At 43.3% G+C, this 20,191-nt stretch overlaps 1 protein-coding gene across 3 annotated transcripts in view; it reads left to right on the forward strand.

The window, feature by feature from the left end:
* The window catches only part of LOC146197556 (uncharacterized), a 115,069-nt gene extending 97,542 nt beyond the window's left edge, over positions 1 to 17,527 (forward strand). For all 3 annotated transcript variants that reach the window (XM_084599461.1, XM_084599460.1, XM_084599462.1), the window contains 5 exons: positions 7,462 to 7,567; positions 8,787 to 8,997; positions 10,150 to 10,196; positions 10,762 to 10,874; positions 14,064 to 17,527. In XM_084599461.1, coding sequence (XP_084455587.1) covers positions 7,462 to 7,567; positions 8,787 to 8,997; positions 10,150 to 10,196; positions 10,762 to 10,874; positions 14,064 to 14,286 — 700 coding nt within the window. In that variant the 3' untranslated portion in view covers positions 14,287 to 17,527. The remainder of the gene's footprint in view (positions 1 to 7,461; positions 7,568 to 8,786; positions 8,998 to 10,149; positions 10,197 to 10,761; positions 10,875 to 14,063) is intronic.
* Positions 17,528 to 20,191: the final 2,664 nt, after the last annotated feature.

Here is a 20,191-nt window from a genome sequence, read left to right on the forward strand (position 1 = left end):
GTAGAAAGCTGGGTCTTTGAAGCATTATTTTTATTTGCTGCTTTGGCCAAAGAAAAACAGAATTTCAATGAAGAAAATCCGTAGCATTTGTAGTCCTTAGACAGAATTCTTGCCCTTCTTCTGGCATCCACTGACTTGGAGTGGTGTGGTGTTTAGTTGTGTAAATGCCACGTCTGCAGGCATGTTTCTCTGAGACAATGCACACTTACACAAAGTGTATAATTAGGCAAATGTAGTGGAGTGATTAAATATGTAGATTAAGCGGTATGAGATTTCTTATTTGAAGCAAGAAAGAAATGCACCCTGCCTGGTACAGACATACATTATAATAATTGTGTTCACTGAAATGAAAGGCTGCATGATAGGTTGAAGTGAAAAATGGTTACGTTTGTGGTGATATACAAAGGCTACTTGGTCGGTGAGTTCTGGTTTGTCGTTGCAGAAGGCAAAGCAGTTTTCGATATAATTTACCAGTTCTTAATCGCAAATTCTCTGACCTACATACAATCTTTCGTGCACTTGCCCTAGCAAGGCAGGATTTTTGCATCCTTGCATCACTTACAGAAACTAAGGTTGACAGTCTCTTTATGAGATATAAAAGGCAATGTGCACAATATCTATTTGTGCATGCTTATGGGGAAAAGAAATATGCACTGACTGCACTTGTCTGGCAGGCGCTGTTGGCACCAGAACTAGTATTAGAGAGTGGAGGAGGTTAAGGGAGGGAAACTGAGATGGCTGGGGTAATGGAGAAAGCTAGACTTTTCCTGGGTTGGTCAGCCTTGACAAGCAGTATCTTTGTACACAATAAAACATTGACCACACAGTCATGAACACTATTCAGTTAATTCATGTGGCATCATTTGTGCTACTGAAGGGGATCCTATTCCTATGAGCTACTGAGGTCTCAAGCTTTGGCGGAAGCAGTGGAACTTTTATGTTTTAGCACAGCACAGCACTGCTTGTACGTTAGCCATATATCTTTCTATTTGAGTTGCACTGTTCATTGTAGCTTTTGTGCTAAACATTTCGCTCTTGGTTACTGTGTCTGGGGCCACCAGTTAAGTGAGAAATACTTATATAGTTTGTGTGACAAGTGCAAAGATTCTGTGCATACTTGCCTTTCATCATAGCAACATCATTCAGCGGTTTGGTTGTAGCAGAGGTTTGCGCCTGATTTTGAAACATGCATTGACAATGTGACAGTAGTGAAGACTTGGCAGCAAGATCGCTTAGAGCTTCTTTAAATAAGGGTAAACAAAGTATGGTGAAAGTAATTTAATTGATTGATGGTTAGCCTTAGCTTACTGTCTGGATAATCCTTGTATGTGGCTTACGTTCACTGTGAAGCAACATTTAAGTGAATCATGCATTTGCAAGGAAATAAGTTGATTGTCTCAGAGCAGGGCAATGCAGACATGACCAGTAAGTGGTAACTTGCTCATTTTAACATCAGGCAGTCTTCTTTGGCTGGGTAGCTCACTAGCTGAAAGGAAGCTGCAAGGAACAAATTTTTATGTCGCCCACATTGTGTGTTCCAGGAGCTTTGCGTGGCTTGCTACGCATGCAGTATGCTCTGGCACTGTGTTGCTGCTTTTTCTGTGCACCTAAAGTGCATTCATTTGTGTATGTCTCTCAACTATAGAGAGACCGAAAAGAGTATTTTTAGTGGGGCTCCTAATTAGTGCAGCTTATGCAAGACAGTAGCTGACATGTATCCTGCAGTAATTGTTTGAACATGCCAAACAGTTATTGCTTCTTTATGAAATTTAGTCTCTTCTTCGCGGCCAATCCCACAAATAATGAAATTTTAGACTTTAGTAGAGCCGCAGACGACACCACATTTCAAGCCTTAAAAAAAAAACTTACCTGAAGTTAACTCCTATAAAAGTGCCATCACATCCACCATCATAAGTTACACCTCAGGTTGTCTTTGCATGTAAGCTCTTAGTAGCAGCAATTGCCACAATTCTTTAGTTTGTTACTTTACATCTGACTCACTCTTTGCATAAGTTTAAAATGGCATTTATTGACAAAAGATGTGTCAATGAGCATGAGGAGGCAACCAGCAGTTGTCTTTATTCTTGTCCTTGTTATACTGATTGTTCCTGCCTAGTGGTCTGAAATTGTTGGCAAAAGTTGGATGGCCAGTGCTTGTCATTTGCCAAGCAGTGAGGAAAAAGAAAGTTGCAATTGCTGCAGTACACATCTTCTTTTCCCAGGGTTTGCAGCAGCAGTAGTAAACGGTTAATACCATGCTGAACACACTGAATGCAATGGAATCGCCAGCATATTCCTCCAGGCTAATTCCATTAGCAGCTAGCAAACATACTGTGAAAAGTGCGTCCGAACATAATCACTGCCTCCAGAAGAGACAGACAATTCTTTCTGAGCCCACACAGTGCACAAAACTGAATGCACACAGCATGGCGGTTACAAGGAAGTGGTGTTCTACTAGGCATGTATGGGCAAGCGTCATTGGGCTGGCACCTTCAGAGTAGTAGTTAGTACATGCCCCCTTGCCTTGCCATCTCAGATGAACTAGCCGGCATGGAGTGACAGCACAAGGCATTATTGACAGCTCTGAGGATTGGAGACTTTTTTTAGGCGAATTGGCTCGGGGAAACCACCTAGGTGGAGCTCAGAGTTGTCATTTGTTTTTTGCCTTGTGCTGTTACGTGGATGTTCTCTTGCCCAAGCCCCCTGGTTTGATTGGATGTCAATGCTGCCACTGTCCCTGTAGCCATGCCACACATGCTAGAATGTGCTCTTGAGCGGGTATTGTAGGGTTTGTCTCAACCGTTTTGTATTATTCTGGTCCTCGGAAAAGCAAAGGCCACTCTTCCCCCCCTCCCCCGAATTACATTTATTTTGGCAGCTTTCACACAAAATCACTGGCATTGCACTTTTGTTTCAAAGACCAGTTGTTAGCCCGTAACTATAGCATTGAACTTCAGTGCATTACATGTAATTATATTAGGTGTGAGGACATACTATGGTGCCACCTCTTAGCAGTGCCCACATGGCGCCCTATTTAGGATCTGCTGTGTGATGCTTTCCCAGGCAGTTTGTTTGCATTATTATTTTTAATACACGCTTTAGTCCGCATCTGTTTAAGCTGAACTTGAGGTATTGGATCCATTTATATGGCAAGAAGGCACTTAACCGAGTAAGCGAACAGTCAAAGTGCAATCCGGTGAGCTTTAACTACTGCAATGATGATGTGCGCTGACAAGCATAGCTGTTGATGTAATGGAGAGAACTGAAGCTAACACACCACCAATCAGAGGCAAGTAATCATTAAATCTCAGTAACAAGCCTTTTTTGTGAAAGGAAAGGAGCTGTTAGGCGTTTGACAGATGCAGAGTGCTGTTCGACAGTGCAAGCAGAAGCAGCAGCGCTCGGATGGTGGGGACTTGAAGTGCACCTATGCAGAGGTGTGTTCACGCTACAAATTTTTGTACACTGGCTGCAATTATTGGCCCTAGGGCTTCGAGCGTATGCTTGTTTAGTCCATGGAAACCAGTTTTTTTTTCACCCTTACATACTCGACTAGATCACAGCCTGTAATGTTCTTGCTCATGTTTATTTATTTTCTTAGTAATTTGAAGTTACTGCTTCAGTGCTGTTGAAGCTGTGAGCCAGCTCATTGTCCATAGCTCTGTGCATTACTGTGGAATCTTGTAGTTCGCCTCAGGGGAACTTTTGCTGTTGAATATCAGTGACTTTAACGAGAAAAAATTCAAGACCTACCGGCTTTTGGACAACCTTTCCTTGCACTGGGAGAATACTGTTCCATGAAGAAGCCAGCATTCATCCTTCTAGCAGTGTGTCCTCATTAGCTTCACTAGTGACAAGCACACAGATGTAAACGTGTTGCTCCTTCAGCTGCTGCGTACCGAACTGTTTAGTGCCAACTACGTAAACGAAGTCCTGCTTGCTGAAATGCTTGATATTATCATGAGAATGACCACTTGCTTCTTCGTCTATTTGCAGCTTAATTAATCTAGCTTCTCGCAGTTTAACCTTGAGGTAGAAACCGAAGCTTATGCCGAGTTCTGTCACATACATCCGGCATCCACAGAGCATAGCAACAACTTAAACAAACTGCAGCAGCCTCAGCGATGATGTAAGATCGAAATGTACATTGCTGGTGATTGCTAGCAAACAAAAATACAGAGAGTAACACAGCGTCTAGCTTTTGAAATGCATAAATTCAATAGAGCAGCAGCAGTAAAAGGAGTCTCACGATGCCACTTGCTTCTTTAGATTGATGCTAACGCCATTTGTTTTAGTGGTAGAGCTTGGGCCCAATACCAATTTTTTGAACTCTGATAATTCAGACCAGTGTAATATTTCGAACTTCATTGCAGAACCATCATGCACCTCATAGGAATGATCAATATTTCAGGCCCAGTTTGCTGAAAGTTTAAAATGTTTTTACCTAATAAAACACTAGGCAATGGCACATAACATATTTTTGTAGTCCCATGTAGTGGCAGCATTGTAAACGCAAACTGAAAACGCATGAAGATGCAAACTTCTGCACGTCAAGGCAGTTTTTTTTGCATGTGGTTGCCTGCAGCCAGGCCACATAACTGTTTGCTTCAATAGGGGTGCTCACAGTGTCCTTTCTGGTTTTGATATTACAGGTTTTAATGAGTGATGGGAAAGTCAAACTACCTGAGAAATAAATGCGTTGTTTCCTGCTGGGTAAACGTGTACACAGCTAAAAAGATCCATAGAATCAATTTAGAATAGATTTTTGCAGAAGAAAAAATTTGAGTGAGGTTGTCGTGTCCCTTTAATGCTAGTTACTTGTCCATGCCAGCGTGAGTTCTTTTCCAACATGTTTATTTTTTAATCACGCATTCTATCATTTACTCAGTTATATATATATTAGAGTCTTGAGCGATGTCTCTACTACTGAATTCCCTGCTGCAGTGTCACAATTGAGTTTTTTCCTGATTGTCAGCTACTGCCTTGCATACAGTCTTGCTCTCCATCTGGGTGGCTTTCCCTGTTCCAATTCGCCTTAAATGCTGCACTCTTTAAGTACGCCCCAAGTGAGCTTGGTTTTTGGTGTGCTGCAACGTCTTCCTGCATCCAGAGTGTGGCAGCAAGTGGTAGCGTCAGCTTTTTTTTGTATGTGTATTTCGGTCTAGGCTCACTCCCTTTATATTTTTGTTTGTTTATTTTATGCCAAGGCATACTGCTCATCAAATGTTGTTTTAATGAAAAGCAAGGCTTTTGGCTTTGAATATCATTACTTACACTGTTGAAAGCTGAATTGGGGCAGAAAGTTAGTTTTCCCCTTTCGTTGCTACCGGTAACCTTGTCATGCTGCTATGGAGTTCAGTTTGAAGGATCTTGGCAGACATGCATTTGATACGAGGTCATGCAAGTGATGTTAAAGCCATAACTGTGTGTGCTTCCAACATGCAGGGACTTCCAGTGCACATAACTATACGTCATCTGTGCTGATAATATGCTCGTCGGTGCATTTTCACTGGCGAAGAAGAATTTAGCACAGGTAGAAGGAACGCGCAAGCAAAGAAAGCATTTTAATGTGCCCTGTTTTTGTACGTGTATGGAACTGATTGCATTTTGTAATCTGCCAGGCTGGGAAAGATGGAACTGGTAGGATTGATATCATCCTATGTGATTGTGACAAAACTGACATCACTGTTTTTACACATATCTTTGATAGTTAGATGGAAGCAAGTGCTCCTGCCTCTGGATTCATAGTATATTCTAAAATGCATCTGCTCTGTTCTGTGGTTTAGTCATGGCAAGTAACCCTCAGTTTTGTTTTATGAAGTGTGGTTAAATTTGCTGGGACGCATGTAGTTTCTGCAGTTCAGGCTATCGAGTCATGATTGTTTAGGAAACCTGTGAAGCAGTTTGTTCTTTTCTGGTTGGGGTCAGAAACAATGTGGCATTCTGCAGTGTTGCAGTTGCAAATGTTAAGTTATATTCTGCCATTCAATAAAAGGCAGTGCTTTGCAACTGTTTGTACATTCCTCACTTTTCTTTCTGGTGCTCCTCAGCACGTTTGAGCACTACTTTTGTTTAGATAGCAGCATGTGTGAGGTGAACTCTGAGATAAGCGTAATTTTTTTCTACTCATCCTGTGGCATCTCAAGAGTGCTCAGTTTTCCAGATTGGTATAGCTTTTTGAAAGCACCAATGTTTTGTATGCATCTTGGACATTGTGCAGCACTCGGAAGGTTTCACTCTTGTGTGCACCAGTTGTGCTTGGTATCGCACAGTTGTCTGTGGTGTGCCGTTCATCTTGATCTGTAAATATCACCTTACCAGAGTTTGCATATAGGCTGTAGTATTGCAATTCCGCAGTGATATATTGGAGTTGAAAAGCTGTCTTGTGAGTGCAAATTCCACAATAATCATGGTGCCACAGCAGCAGTGCTCATATACCATGTAAGAACACAAGCTGTGGAGGCAGAGTATGCAAACACAAGAAGATTTGAAGGTTATAAAAGCTGCATGGCAGACTTTTGGTTATTGTCAATGCAAACACTGCTTACTTCAGCTTGAAGTTATGAGGCTACAGAAGGGAGTGATTGGGTCTGTTTTGAGGAGTAGTGGTAACGTGTGCATATTACATGGTGCTTTATAGTAAAAAGCCTGAAATGGCGATTCTAATATACTTGGCTGTGTTTTTCCTCTCACTATGGGATTGCTAGCATAATCAGGCATGATCAGGTGGCTGCTGTACCACATGTCGTTCTTGTTAAGCTTATTCAGTCGTATGTCACCATGCTGCACCACACTGCCTCCTTCTTAGACATGCAATCGCTAATGCACTACTGGTGTTCCTCGTGCCAAGAGACTGGACAAAGGTAGAATTTCTTTTGAATGATAGGGCGAAATCTGTCATGATAGTTAAAGAGCCAGGAAGCATAGGGAAGGTCTGCAAGAAAAAATGCAATTTTGGCTAAAATTTTAGTATTACGTGAAACCGGTGTTGCTCATATTTTGGCTCTCCTGTTGCCTAGCTTTGTGTAGTTGGCGGAATTAAGACGCATACATTTATTACCAAATAATTCTTGTTTTAATGGCGAGGTGCATCTCAAACTACCGTAGGATCATCCACCTCTCATCTACGTCCGCGTCTTCACTGCTTCACTGTGGTGATATAAGTGCCGCATCGTGGCTGTGCATAGTGTTGTAATGCAGCTATTGCTATGCAGCTGCTCTGCAAGCAAGCAAGAGAAGATTTTGCTTGGGGCAGTGGCCTGCGGATTAGTGCTCCCACACTAAGACGCAGAAATCACAGACTACAGTGTTTGTTGGCAGTACTTTAGTATTGGGGTGGGTTCCAGGGACACACATACTGCTGTTAGTGTGCCTGCAGCCCCTGCTGCTTTCGGTGTGCCTGTCTGTGTGTGGCTGGTGGCTGTGGTGTGAGCGCATGCATTCGCGCGCACCCCCTCCCAGGGAGCAGCAACTCTCCCAGGCCAGGGAGGAGCTTCGGACCTTGTTGGAGCAAGCCAAGGGCCGGGCGGACGAAGACCAGCGCAAGTTCAGCCAAATGGCTCGAGAGGTAATACACCATTGCCTTTACTTGTGGGCCTTTTCAAGTGAACCAGTTTCCTGTTGGTAGTTATTTCTGCTACGTTTAAGCAGTGTATATGCTGGTTTGATAAGTGCCACTAAAACTGCTTTTGAAGGAAGCTGTGAAAAGAGGCGTTCAGAAACACTGTCATGAAATTCCACTTTCTACTTGGGTTATTTTGCCGAACTGTATCCTTTAATGTAGCTTTTTCTGCATTGCGTATGTGTACTAGTAGTAGTAGTAGTAGTAGTTGAAGTAGTTGTTGTAGTAGTGGTGGCGGTGGCTCATCAACTCACATGAATCATTTTGCATATGCGTACAGCCTCTGCACTGTTCTAGCATGTACAGGGTCGTCCACTTCTGGCTTTAACGCAGCCACTGCTTTTAAAGTGCCATTGCGTCCAACATGGTTACACAATAAAGATAACTGGCAGGCGTTGTGAAGGAGCACCTCCAGATCGCTCTGTGCTTGTACCGCTTTTCTTCTATATGCGCCTGCCTTGGACGTAATGTTTTTTTGAAAGTGGTGACCATGTTATAGCTAAATGGGGATGACTCAGCACAGGTAGCAGTGTGTAGCTATTTAAAAGGGCTCAGCAGTCTAATTGAGTGTGTCATCGCAGCTTGTGTAACATCATTACTTAGATGATAATGTGTTCAACTGCTCTTGGATCATGAGGCTGGCATTTTATTAAAGAGCTCTGCTTTAAAGTAACTGGCATCAAGGTTGAACTTCAAAGTGATGAAAGCATTCCAATTTTGTAGATTAATCGGTAGATTTACGCATGGTTGGTTTTTTGTTTAGGCCTAGAGGGTTATTTGGCTGCTAGTCAAAGGAGTTACGCTGTATCAGCTGTGAAATTGGGATGCTTTTCAGAAGGTTTCTTTCTTTTTCTGGACTCGTAGCAGAATGTGTATCGTTTACATCTTTCACATTGGCATGGACTGAAAATGAATTCTACTATGTAGTCCCTTTACAAGTGTGAGACTGAATGAGGTGAAGTGGCCCTTTGGGCAGCTGTAAGAATATGAAGACAATATATTGGAGCTTCTGTGGTGACAAGCTGGTGACTGTTGGTGCTCGCAAGTGCCATTGTTTTCTTCTAACACTATTGCACTATTGATAGACGTTAATTTGTGTGGCTTCGAGGCTCACATTCGTTGCCCCTGCTGCTTTTATATGACAGTGTGTCTGCTGTGTGCGCAGATATCCCAGTTGGAGTCTGAGCTGGAGAGGAATCGGTCGGTTCGAGACCTCCTCGAAAAGGTTCAGGAAGAAAAGCACCAGCTGGAGGCCAAGGTGGCCGAACTTAGGGCTGCAGCTGCTGCTGCTGCTGCTGTGGGTGTCAACGGTCGGACCTCTTCTTCGGCCTCAACATCTGTCATCAGTAGTGTACCACCTTCGTTGGAAAGTGGAGGTGAGGACTGGAGATGCTGTGGCTTCTGCATCTCGAGCTTGTAATTTAGTGTTGCTCATGCAAGACCCCTCATTTCTGGCTGGGTGGGAAATCTAGATCTGACATTTTACTCCGTCGGTTTGTGGTTTATAGCGTTTAACCCCTGAAGTGACATCGGCTATGAGGAATGCCATAGTGAGGGCTCTGGATAATTTCGACCACCTAGAGTTCTTAACATGCACTGACTCAGCACTGTACATGGACGCCTTTGGTTTCGCCTCCATCGTTACTGCCGCAGAAAGGATCGCACCTGTGTCCTAGGGTTCAGCAGTCAAATTCCCTAACCACTGAGCCACTGCGGCAAAGCAGTGTTTTAAGTGTAGGGAAGCTTACAGTTGTCTCTTATACACAAAAGATGAGCTTGACTCATACCTGATGCATTTAAAAAAGTTCTGCAAGAACCAGGACTTTCTTATGATCAGACAAATGCTGATCTGAGACTGGCAATTTTCTCCAGCAAACAAGTTTACTGGTCAGAGTTTTGATGTTAAACATGTCTCAAGTACATCTGGTTGTAAAAGATTGTGTTGCAACATGAATTTTAAGGGCATTTCTTTTGATGCCAACAGTAGATATCTGCTAGAAAAAGTGTCTGACAAAATTACTTTTTGCATAATTCATGAAAGCTGACTTGAAAAAGATAGTTTTCAATGCAGTTATCTATATGTAACCATGGCTAAACTTATTTTTGAATAAGCCAGTAGGTTGTAATACAATGTGAATGTAGCTATTTCAGCAGGCTTCTTGTTTGCAAAGAGTGTATGGCTTTGTTTATCTGTCTGAAGTCCTACTTTCAGCTAAGCTTGCATGCTTACAGACAGTTGGAAAAATTTTCACGTGGGCTAGTTTGAAATTATTCACTGTGACCCCTCAACTAAATACAGTACTCCAAGTATGTTACCTTGGCAGAAATAAGCAGTCGTCCATCATTTCTTCTAACTTAGGCTTGTGTGACTGTAGTGAACTTGCGACACAAGATAACATGCTTTTCCTGCTCTTTTTTTTTCCGGTGGTGTAACGGGTCTGCATATCACAGCGTGCATGCTCTCTCCCTTCTGTGCTAGCCTTGCTTGCAAAGCCTTCATGTATATTCATGATAATATTCCTTTGCAGGTGGTGACTTAGCTCTAAAGGAAGAGAGAGACAGTCTCCAGATGCAGGTAAAATTTTTCAAAATGGTCCGCATGTCATGCCAGCCTGTTAAATGCACATTTTCTTTCTTGGTGTTTAGTAATTTTTTTTTCTCTGTGGGCAGTACTCTGAAAATCAGCCTGTTTTAGGCTTTTTATTTGCCTTTATGTAAAGGGTTCCAATTTGTGTAAAAAAGAATAGTTTGTATTGGCAACCATTTGAAAGTGCTGAACATACTCACTGATGCTCAGCAGTTATATATATATATATATATATATATATATATATATAATATTATTGGTTCACAGGAAAGGAAAGGTGCAGTATCTGTCACACTTGTTTCTGAGGACACCTGAACCGCAGGGTGGGAAAGTGGAAAGAGAGAGGAACCATAGTGGAAGGCTAGGGAGTAAGGACGCGCCTCCAGCAAAATGTAGTCGCCAGTTTGGAACCGGCGGCTTGGAACAGGTGGCTTGGAACCGGCGGCTTGGAACTGGCGGCTGCGTTTCGATACTGAATTTGCTATAGTATTGGCCATGACTTAACCGCAGTTAGCATGGATACATTCTTTGTGTGGGTACTTTTTTTTTCTAGGTCGACTTCCTCAACTCCATAATTGTGGACATGCAGAGAAAGAATGACGATCTCAAGAGGCGCAATGAGATTCTTGAAGCTGGGCCCGCTCTAGACGACATTGACATCAGCCTGTAAGTTAATCTTGGCCATTGGCCAACCTTTGGCAAGGACTCACGTGAAATGGTGCATGTGTTGAATCAGGTAATACAGTCAAGCCCACTAGTTATACTATAATAATATGTTGGCTGTAACAATGAACAGCTGCAGCACCATCAAATTTGCTGTGTGCATTAAAATATTCATTGACTACAATGTTTCATTGTCATTTTAACGGGTTGAACAATTAAAATCGTCTACTGTGAGCCAACTTCAAAAGAAGAAACACCATGAGATTGTGGCAAAAACGTGAGCATGTACAGTAGCCCACACCGGACAAATTTTGCTTCGCATGAGGCCCATTCACCTTGGGAGATGAGCTGATTACACATGCTTAAACAAAGAAAGATTAAGGAAATGCTCTCCATCTCCAGCTACAACAGCTCAAGGACAGGCACAGGATTGTGTACAAAGCCATCACAGGGGGAGGAGCTTCGCTTGATGTGGAAGTGAGACAATGAGGGAAAAAGAAATGCTGTCCCATGGTATCTTCAAAGGGTACACAGACAAGTGTATACATGATGTCCAACTAAGATGGACAAAGGTTTAAAGCAACTCTAAGCATTCTTCTGAATTCACATCACGTGAATGTTTTAGCTGTCATGTAAAGTACTGACTAATATTTTTCTCAATTCCTCCTGTTTAAATAATTAGTATACATTCACTAGTTAGCTTTCTAAGTGTCACTCTAATAGGACAGTTATTGAGTGCCACAAAAGTGGTCTGACCCTAATGTTTCCTTAGCATAGTTACTTTTTATTCCGCAATATTGAAAGCCTGCAAGGTTTCAAAAATACCATGCGATGGCCACAATTACAGTGCTCTCATCCGCGACTGGGTAGATGGCTGCCAGATTTGTGCCTTTTGAGATGCCCACAACAAAGTTTTGCGTTGCCGTTGGTTCGAGAATAAGTACCAGGACTAGAGCCGACATGCTGCAAAAGTATGCTGTGAGCAGTAGTTGAAGCTTATCTCGCAACCGGCAGCGAAACAAAGCTCTGTCAAAAGCAGCGTAGAACGGGTGAATTTGGCAGTGTTTTACTAACTCATGGATAAGGGGGCTGCAATCGCAGCACAATTGGGGGCACGTAGTGCTCTGTCACATGGAATCTTCACGGGCTTTCATTTGTGCACAATAAGCTGTGCTAATGTTACCTTGTCGGAAACATCTTGGTGGGACCATTCTCGTAGTTCTCAGCAGCTTTCCTATTCACACCTATGATTTTAAAGCCACATTTAAAAGTTGAATTATTCAATTTTGACAAATTATTTAAGTAGGCACAATAAAAAATACCAGCAGTTATTTTCCACGGCTCCTAACAACATTAATTTAATTTCAGTTAGGGAGAACACTTAGATTTTAAAGCTTGTTCCTTTATCTTGTTACTTTTACAGAGAAGCTGTTACATTTAGCAGCGCTCAGCAGATGTATCGCCTGTGCACTTGGCTGAATTCGTTGAAGCCTCTTGTTCTCCCTTGGTTTCATGTGGTGCCTTCTCATGCATCCTGTTACAGCATGACAAACCAGTGCCTATGGTGGTACTGGCAAACGCATTTCAACGCATGCCTTCTTCCTGCCGCATCCAGGCCATGCCGACCGAACTTATTGAGCAGCATGCTGTGCTGCATGCATTACAGTTTTGCAGAATGCACTACGTCATTTGCTGTGAGCGCTTGTACCAGAAGAAGGCTTGGTTGAGCGGCATCAAAGATGCTGCTATCTGCATTCCTATCTTGGCTGTGGGAAATCAGGAGGTGACTGGGCCGGAGCCTACTCTACAACTTTCAGCCACTAATGCCAATCATCTTGTGCTACTGTTCAAAGCCACTCACCTTAGCTTTGTCGATTTTCTTTTTCTTTTTTTGCAAATGTGGTTGTAACGATTGTTGGTTATAACAACGACATTTCCTTACACTTGACTATTAAGAGTGCGCTTAACTGGAGTTGTGTCAAAGAACTTAAAGCCAGCTATGAGGGTGAGAACTGACCTCTACATTGCACAGTACCGAAACAGAGAGAGGCAAACACTGCACTTGCAAGACTGAATTTTGCTGGAAAAATGTTGAAGTCAATTTGGTGAACTTTCAATGCATGTTCAAATATGACGGCATATTTATATCCAGGTTTCTCAAAAATGGAAACTCTAGATTGTCGCTAAATAAAAGAAAAAATCACGGCTGTATGCATGAGCGAGCTCTCTGAATTGTTACGCCTGAGGTCTGCAACTGAAAAATCTTCGGATGGAAAGATCACCAGTCATTGGGTGAGCAAGTGGAAAGCTTTTGATGGTGTACTCTTGCCATCAAGTGATGTAATCTCGATCTGGCATGAGATATCTCACATCTGTGTTCTAATTTATGTTTGGTTTCCCTTGTTCATTTGCCTTTCCATCAACATGCTGCATTGTGGCTTCTCATTTTAAGTTTGTTCCTTAGCTAGCCTAAGTATTTCAGCCTCATATGTGAGCTCCGACATGATATGGTAGTGGTGTACAGCACTTGCGTTTTGAGGGATGTAAGCAACCTCTGTTCATACCGCTGAACTCTCTGCCTAATGCACTTTAACTCTTTCTTACTCTGCTGTTAATTAGTGGCTCATGGCCCAGCTCTTCTGTGAGTATTTAGCTCAGATAGATGCCCTCACTCACACACTTGTCCACTACTTTCAATTGACACAGCTTAAATAATTGAAACAAAGAATGAGATAAGCATATGGCCACATCACATAGTGTGGCTTATGGTAATGCCATAATTGGGGTAGGTTGGTTTCAGTTTTCACAGCCTAAATAAGTGGAGCAACAAATGAGATAAAAACATGTGGGAATATCACTTGGTGTAGCTTACGATAGTACAGTAAGTGGAGTAGAATGGGTCCCAGCAAATTATTTTGCAAGATGGACAGCCAGCTGGGTACTCAGGTTCAAGGAAGTTGCTTGAGAACATAAAAATGGGAAGGGCTCAACGTTACTGAACTGAATGTGGAGCGAAAGCATTAGCTGTAGCTTTCGCTACAAAATTGAAAATAAGAAGTAAAATTCAATGTGATTTTTAAAGGCTCGGGGTTAGTATTCCATCGCATATTCCATCGCAGTAGCGTACTGTGTGTTGTGCATCCAAAGAGGGTCATAACTCGTGAGAAAAATGGCTTGTTGCATCTCTTTCAGCAATGGCATCAAGGCTCCTGTGCCACCGAGGCTTTTCTGCGACATCTGTGATCGCTTCGACCTGCATGACACAGCCGACTGTCCAGTCCAGTGCAGCATGGAAGAGGAGATGGCAGCACACAGCCACCACGGCTCCCCCAGACGCTCGAGTCGACCTTATTGTGACGTTTGCGAAATGTTTGGCCACACAAGTGCGGAATGTGACCCGAGCGAGACCTTCTGATCAGTGCTAGCTGCAGGGTTGAGCATGTTTGGCACTGACTTACTTGACTGTAATCCAAAACGGTGCACCACCTTTTTTATTTGTGCGTGCTGTTCTAGAGTTAAGGCCACAAAGGTTCAGCGTTTGATGGCTGCAATCCAGGACACACACTTTGTGGGACAGGTCAAGAGAAATGGTCCTCTCTGCTGTCCTCGATATGATCAGGTCACTTGGAAAGAAGCTGCTCACCATTCACTTCCTTGCTGGATTGAAGGTGCACTGAAAGTTTTGCTTTTTCATTTTTTTTAAAGTGGGTGAATCTTTATTGTATGTTGTAGCTCACTAGAGATGTGCTGTAGTTATTTGTAAATCACGCTGCTGTGTGAAAGTTTAGGATCTGTTGCAGTTGTCAGTTTCATTTGTTTTCCTACCTCCTGCTCACGTGCATTGCTGAATCCTGCAATAGCCGGCACGTGTTATGCAGTCTTGCGTTTAGTGGAATGTGGGAGAGTTGGGTGAGGCCCCACAGTTGCACAAGCAATCTGGCAATCACGCACAACGAACCTTGAAAGTTTTTTCCTCATTTTGATCACTTTGGAATCGAGCATTTTGTTTTTAGTTATCTAGGTTTTACAACGAAGTAGTTTGGCAGCCTAGTGAGATTATCTTGGTCATCTTAGTGTGAAACACCACCATAGGCACTGTCATTTACTTTTCAGGCTACATGCTAGCCACATTGTAGATACTGTGAACTCACATTAGCTCGTTATTTGAAGAACTTTGAGTGAAGTGCAAGTTAATAGAAACAGTGTATGTGATGGTTAATAAAGTTGTTATCACAGCTTGACGTTTCCTGTAGTTTAAGGATGCAGGAAGCAGGTTTATAGATGACTGAAGCAGTTGAACAATCTAGTTATGCATATTAGGAAAGTATCATGCTCAGGCATTAAAATTGTGTTGGTTTAGGGCATCCTATGGAGCTTGCTGGTTGAGTAATGCCGGGGCTGGCATATGTCGCGAATGTAGTGACAGTGTTGCCGATCGGCACTCATCAGAAAAAATGTTGAGAACCCTGTAATCATGCGCAACTCATTTGATATTAACTGAGCATTTAAAAATGCTGTCATTTTTACTGTACTGTGACACCATGTAGCGCATATAAATGCCAAAATTCCTAATCTAAGAGTTGCATGTTCTATAGTAGACTTTCACAACACTTTTGGCATGATGAATTCCTGCTTTAGATGCCTATATTAACAGTGTTTGATGTGCATTTTGCATGTGAGGAGTGAGATGACTAACAGATGCAAGAACTGAAAATTCATTAGAGAAAGTCTACATTGAAAAGTATTGCACAATGGTGTACTTCTTGCTCGTGCCCACTTCATACACCCTGTAAACCTGCACAGGTTGGAAGCTCTGCTAAATGCTGCATTCACGAATCTCGACTTGAGAGTGACCATTTGCAAAAGCTAAACTTGTTGCTTCTCATCTCCAGCTTTAAGGAAGGCTTGATCTGTCTTTCACTGCGAGGCTTCTGCCAGGTGCTGTTTTGGTTTAAGGGTTCAGTTCACCCATTGGTGAGCCAGCTTATGCTAACAGTGAGAAAATTAAATTCTAGAAGATTTTATGCACTGTTTTAGTGCTAATTGTTATGGCAGCAAAATGTGAAATCACATATGCCATCTAAATCTCTACTTTGTACCAGTGTTCAAACTGATGGATGGCTCTTGCAAAGTGGCCATTTCCAGTTATTAAGTGGTGTCCTTGGTAAAAGCCATAGAATTGTCTAGTAGTATGGTTTATCTCGTGTTTTTTTTAAGGCAGTTTATGTTAGCCTATACTGGACTGGACAGAGAACTCAAAAACTTCTAGGCTATGACCTACCCAAGGACTAAGTTTTCACCATTACTGCTGAGACCTTCAGCCCTCTGGAAGTTGACTGTTTTCTTTGTAGTCACCTAGATGTGCGTGGCAAAATGACTCATTCTGCAGCATTAGGCTGCGAATATTATGAATGTGAAGAGAGAGCCATTCCATTGATCTGTGAGAGGCAGTTAAGCTGACTTTGCACATTTCTTAATGCAGCCGTCCTTGCACTAGTCACTGCAGTGGCATCAACACTGTCATAAAGACAAGTTCCTGTTTGAGCATAATGTGTAATGCAGAGCCATCGAGGGAAAAGAAAGTTTCAATGACAAATTTGTTTCATGAGCAGCAACATGATGGAGTGTGCAGCTTAGCCTTTTTGTGTGTTGTATAGTGAACTGACAACCATAGGCACTCACAAAGGGGTGGCCAAAGGTCCATGGCCTACTGTACTTGAAGGGAGTGCAGATTTGCTTAAGTTAAGAAAAGGAGAAGGAGGATGGCGGAGAAAGGTGTGGCCATCGCTGCTGTGAAGCTTTGCACACGCCTATGCTGGTAGCATAATTTCCTGTTGGCTTGTTTGAGCTAGAGCAGGTTGCTGTAATTACTCATGCTCCCTCAACTGACCTTTTATGTCTATCTAAAATTGGAATCGAGAAAGTGCTCTAGTAGTCGAGTGTTATCTGTAGTGTTGAAAATGTGTTGAGCATAGTTTCTTATCCAGTCTACTTTATTTGTGCTTCGAACAAACCCTGCAAGTGGCATCTGATTCCCTTTTTTTCTGTGACAATGACAAATATTAATTTTTGCAGTTTCAGGAACACATGTGAATGAAGCACAATAAGAACAGGGCTTATTTCAGGGCAACCTTAGAAGAAAATCTATCAAGCTCAGAAGGTGTCTTTCTTTTTGTTCCCTTATAATGGTCTTCACTTGGGAGGTTTGTACTCATGGCACACTTGTCTGCCTTTTTAATAAGGCTTTTAGATGGCTGTCCAATGTAACTGTGCATAAGCTTTGAACTTGTTAGTGTGCTTGGCTTGTTGCAATACTGTCTGACTTCCTTACAGTGCCTTGTGGTTAGGCAGCTAACATATGATAGGAAGTGAGTTATGCTGTTTAGAAAAATATGTATCTAATTGATGTTGAGCTAATAAATGTGAGACTGGTTTGTTTACACTTGCTCTCCAGGCAATATGTTTAAATGGGCATGCTGTAACTGGTGACAGTTATTTTGTCTTCCTGTTATTGTCATTCTTGCCAGCGTTGGCACTTAGAAGGTGCTGTATACTCTTTTTATGATGTGTTCAGTTGCCAAGTGATAGTGTTAATGAGGATGAATGCTGAAGTTTTGAATTAAAAAAAATAATTTGAAAGCAAACTGGCCTTCTTTCTCTTCCCAGATTTTTCTGGAACACAGTCCTGAAGGAATATTGAACCTGTTGCACAGATTTATTGATTAATTGATTGATTAACTCTTATTTAACAAAATGAAATTTTTCAGTCGATGAATCAACCAACCAACCAACTAATCGATCTGCTGCACAGATGTATTATCTTGTCATACATATCCAATTCCTGAGCAGCACTGCAAAAATTAGTTGATCTTTGCACGCCATGTGTCGTTTAACCCTGTCGCATTTTACATATGTAATGTGCCGCGAATTGCTTCAGGTTGTTTCTCTGCTTCGTACATCTACTATTGTCTTGAGATAGAGAATGGCATGCTGTGAAAAAATGCAACTAGGTGTAGCATTTACATAATCACGGGCACGCAGTGCCTGGCCAAAGATGATGCATACCATACAGTGCAGCAGGCCTAGCCTTCTTGGCATTAATGCTTATGCCAGGCAAAAGAAGCGTGGTTCCCTTGGGTTCAATGGCATTTGAAAAATGCTCATGTGTGTTTGTTCATATACTGTTTGTCCTAAAAGGATGCAAGACAGGTTAGGGCAGCAGGCTTCTTTGCTCTCAAATGTAGCAGGCCATCCTTTCTTTAATAATAACTTTTGTGTCTTTGGTAAACCATACAGAGTCACTGAAAAGTGAAACCACCATTAGTATCGCACATACTTCCGGGTAGGTAAGCCATTCCGAACGCTTCACATTTAATGCGCGGAGTTTTAGCACGGCTCCATGGGGCTCTGCTCTCGGAACCAAACGGTGCTTAGCTACTTTGGACTATACTTGTGGCCTTGCAGAAGAACACACTGAAGAATATTCCACGGGCAAATAGCTCATTGGAATCTTCCAACTGAAGTCTTCGGTCACAAGTGCAGGCAGCAGCACATGCAAGACGGGTCAACTGGCTTGGCGCTCTGCTCCGTCCACTAGGTTGCGTAGCAAGCTGGACACACTGGATACCGCCGTCAGATAGGAAGTGAATTGACTCTGATCATTTGGTCATAATTTTTTCTGGCTACACCTCCAACTGCACATGCAGCCACCGCTCGTGACGACAAGCGGATAAAGGAGGGCTGCCCTCACGATTTCGTGGTAGTCGTATTGAGCTTCTCCACATTCTCTGCCACTGGTTGGAGGTTGTCCAGGAGTGGAAAGGCTGATGGACACTTGAGAGGGCTGGTGTGGAGGTGTGTCGCACACCATTCTCTTCTTAACCGAGTCCTCCATTGGGCGCAAGTTCGCGCCGATTTTGTAGCGAAAGCATAGCATAGCTAGAAGCTGAGCCAGAAGCTGAGCTGATCTGGGCTAGGTTTGCGCATTTCGTTGGTGCCTCCAAAAGGCCGCTACTGTGCATGCGCCGTTACCATGACAACTGGTTCAGCTAGAGCCAAGCGCGACAGCGTTGTTGCGACTGTTCGAAGAATTAAAGAATGCAAGGGCCTGCTACTGGCTCTGTAGCTGAGCCACCTCTGCTGCCTCGTGCGGACAGAAGAGAAAATAGAGAAGATGGGAGAGAAAGACGCGCGTCGCAAAAGCCGTCGGTCTACAACAGGAACAACCACCGGTGGCAGGCTGGCCCCCGCCGCAAACGGTGGTGCCCTACCATTCCCAGCGCCTCCCCCAAAGCAAAGTGACATGACGTGGCACGAGTCGCTACTGCGCATGCGCCGTTCCACAGGCACAGGTGTTCTGCTGCTCTGCTCGCTACAGAGGAGGAGGAGGGTAGCGGCATTTTCCTTCCTCCATGGGTAGCGGCATCCCGGCAGATGCGCGCGCCGGCTCGGAAAGGACAAGGGTAGTTTCCACACTGGGCGTGCTCGCAGGTGATGTTGGCTCGCGCCGCCGCGGAGAGCTGACCGAGTGGAGTATGAAAGCGTCTGCCGGCATCGCATGCGCATAGCATGAAAGCGGATTCCGACTACAACGGAGTAATTTAGAACACCTGGAGATCTACGTACAGACATCGCACAGCTGCACACGGACGCCTCTCTATTTCGCCTCCATCGAAACTTTTCTTTTTTTTTTTGGCGTAGCAGGCATGGTTTACTGTCCTGTTACTATTCTTTTTCTTTGTCCTCTCCCCTTTGCGGAAAGCTTTTGAGAATTGTTCCCCCGCAAATGTATTCTTTATCAGGACCCTTTAGAATACCTGTCCCTTTTCAAGAAAGGTGTCTGCGCCGAACCTGCTTTAGGTGCTGGCTAATCATCCACCCCGCATTGTAGCTTTTCCTGCTGCTGCCTCTTTTTTATTTCTTTTTCAGGCCACACGATCGCCGGTTCCAGGCTGAGAAATATATACTGAAGAAAAATTTATTTCGCTCCTTCGACCTACTTTCTTTTCATCCTCCCTCCCCCTCACCAGCTTTTCTTTTTCGGAAGAAGAAGCGTATTTAACCCCTGCCAGTAATGATCGCTCTGCCCAGACAAAGACAAGTCCACTTGTCGAAACGTTAGCTCGACCTGCGAACTGAGGCTCTCTCTCTCCCCCCCCCCCCCCCCTACCCTTGTTCAGGGCTCTTTTATATAATGCAGCCACCTTCATCTCGTTCTGCCTGGATGAAATAAAGAATTATGATAATGAGACTGCAAAGTGTTCGTTTGTAGTCGGCGCCAAACGACTTGCTCGGCCTGGGACAGGGATTTATGAGGTGGA

The sequence above is a fragment of the Amblyomma maculatum genome, chromosome 3 (assembly GCF_055883805.1).
Source record: "Amblyomma maculatum isolate TAMU_Amacu chromosome 3, ASM5588380v1, whole genome shotgun sequence".
Taxonomy (NCBI): domain Eukaryota; kingdom Metazoa; phylum Arthropoda; class Arachnida; order Ixodida; family Ixodidae; genus Amblyomma; species Amblyomma maculatum.